Below are 1,226 nucleotides of genomic sequence, written 5' to 3' on the forward strand. Positions count from 1 at the left end.
CGGTTTTCTTCATCCTTCTAATGAGAGACAGACACCAAGTCGTGGGTTTCATGCTGCCAGCTCTGGGAAACCCCCCTCCAGCTCTTCGGACGCCGCGCCGTGCCACCAGCCAGCACAGCAGATCCCCTGGCAGCTCCCAGGGCATGCGGTGCCCCTAACAGCCTGACGGTTCACGTGCTATTGCTAAACCACTGTAAAACCCCGCTGTAAAGCAACCTGAATGGGCAGAAAATACAAAGCAGACCTGCCCTCCTGTTCAGCCTCGGAGAGCTGCCTTCAGAAAGGTCAAAAACCAGCCCCCTCGCCCAAAAGGAGTTTCAGATCCGCTGGGAGCCGGGCTGCAGCCCAGCCCTCTGCCCCGGCGCCCGCTCCAGCAGCCTGGAGCCAAATTAAGATGAGATAAAAAGCATCTCGCTCTTCAAGACTGATCTCCTCCTCCCCTCGCACCCCGAGGCAGCGGGACCCCCGCAGCCAGCCCAGCTCCATGCTGCTCGAGGTCTGGATCCCCGACTCCTCCGGGCGGGAGAGCCCAGGTTAGAGAGGGGGGATGCAGACGGAGAGGACTCTCCAGCTGCATCCAAACACCCCATCCTACTCGTGCTTGGCTGCTGAAGAGAAGCGGCAGCACCCACCTCAGCTTTGGCCCAGAAATTATCTTTATTGACTCTCTTGATTTCGGACATTGCATTTGTCTTCTGGTAGACAGAGCCCTGCGGGGAGGCAGAAGGCAGCACGTGTGAGCGGCAGTCACGGAGCAATCACAGGTTTTTTGCATTCCTCTGCAGAAATTTGTCCCCGCAACTTTCTGGCAGCTTTCTCCTGCTGCTTCAGGACCGGCCGGACCCTCTTTGCCTCCCCAGCCCCACGCAGCCACCGGCCAGCAGGCTGGGTTGAAAGGGTCAACGGAAGATATTTAGCACGGAGAATACAAGAAAGAGGCACTTTGTGATGGAATATAACAACAAAGCCAGTACGGTCTCACGTTCAGCATAGTCTGCGATGTTTTAGACCTTACTTTAACCTGATGCTTGCCCTCGGGGCTGGCTAAACCCCAATAACGTGCATCTTGCCAAAAACGGAGACTTCCAGCCTGGTTTTCCTCTTGCCTCAAGCACAAGTCGGGTTGTTAAAGCACTGGAGAGCCCGGACCGGAGCGGTCAGCAAAGAAGTGACCAGGACACACGGGAACCTGGCACTGCCCCACCAAAGCAGGGCCGGGGGGAGAG

General features: G+C 57.3%; 1 protein-coding gene across 1 annotated transcript in view; it reads right to left on the reverse strand.

Annotated features, from left to right (window-relative positions):
• Positions 1-632: 632 nt before the first annotated feature.
• The window catches only part of LOC104161534 (drebrin-like protein), a gene marked incomplete at both ends in the record, with an annotated part of 2,539 nt that continues 1,945 nt past the window's right edge, over positions 633-1,226 (reverse strand). Inside the window, one exon of the mRNA XM_009700012.1 lies at positions 633-710. Coding sequence (XP_009698314.1) covers positions 633-710 — 78 coding nt within the window. The remainder of the gene's footprint in view (positions 711-1,226) is intronic.

The sequence above is a fragment of the Cariama cristata genome, unplaced genomic scaffold, assembly GCF_000690535.1.
Source record: "Cariama cristata isolate BGI_N322 unplaced genomic scaffold, ASM69053v1 scaffold18995, whole genome shotgun sequence".
NCBI lineage: Eukaryota > Metazoa > Chordata > Aves > Cariamiformes > Cariamidae > Cariama > Cariama cristata.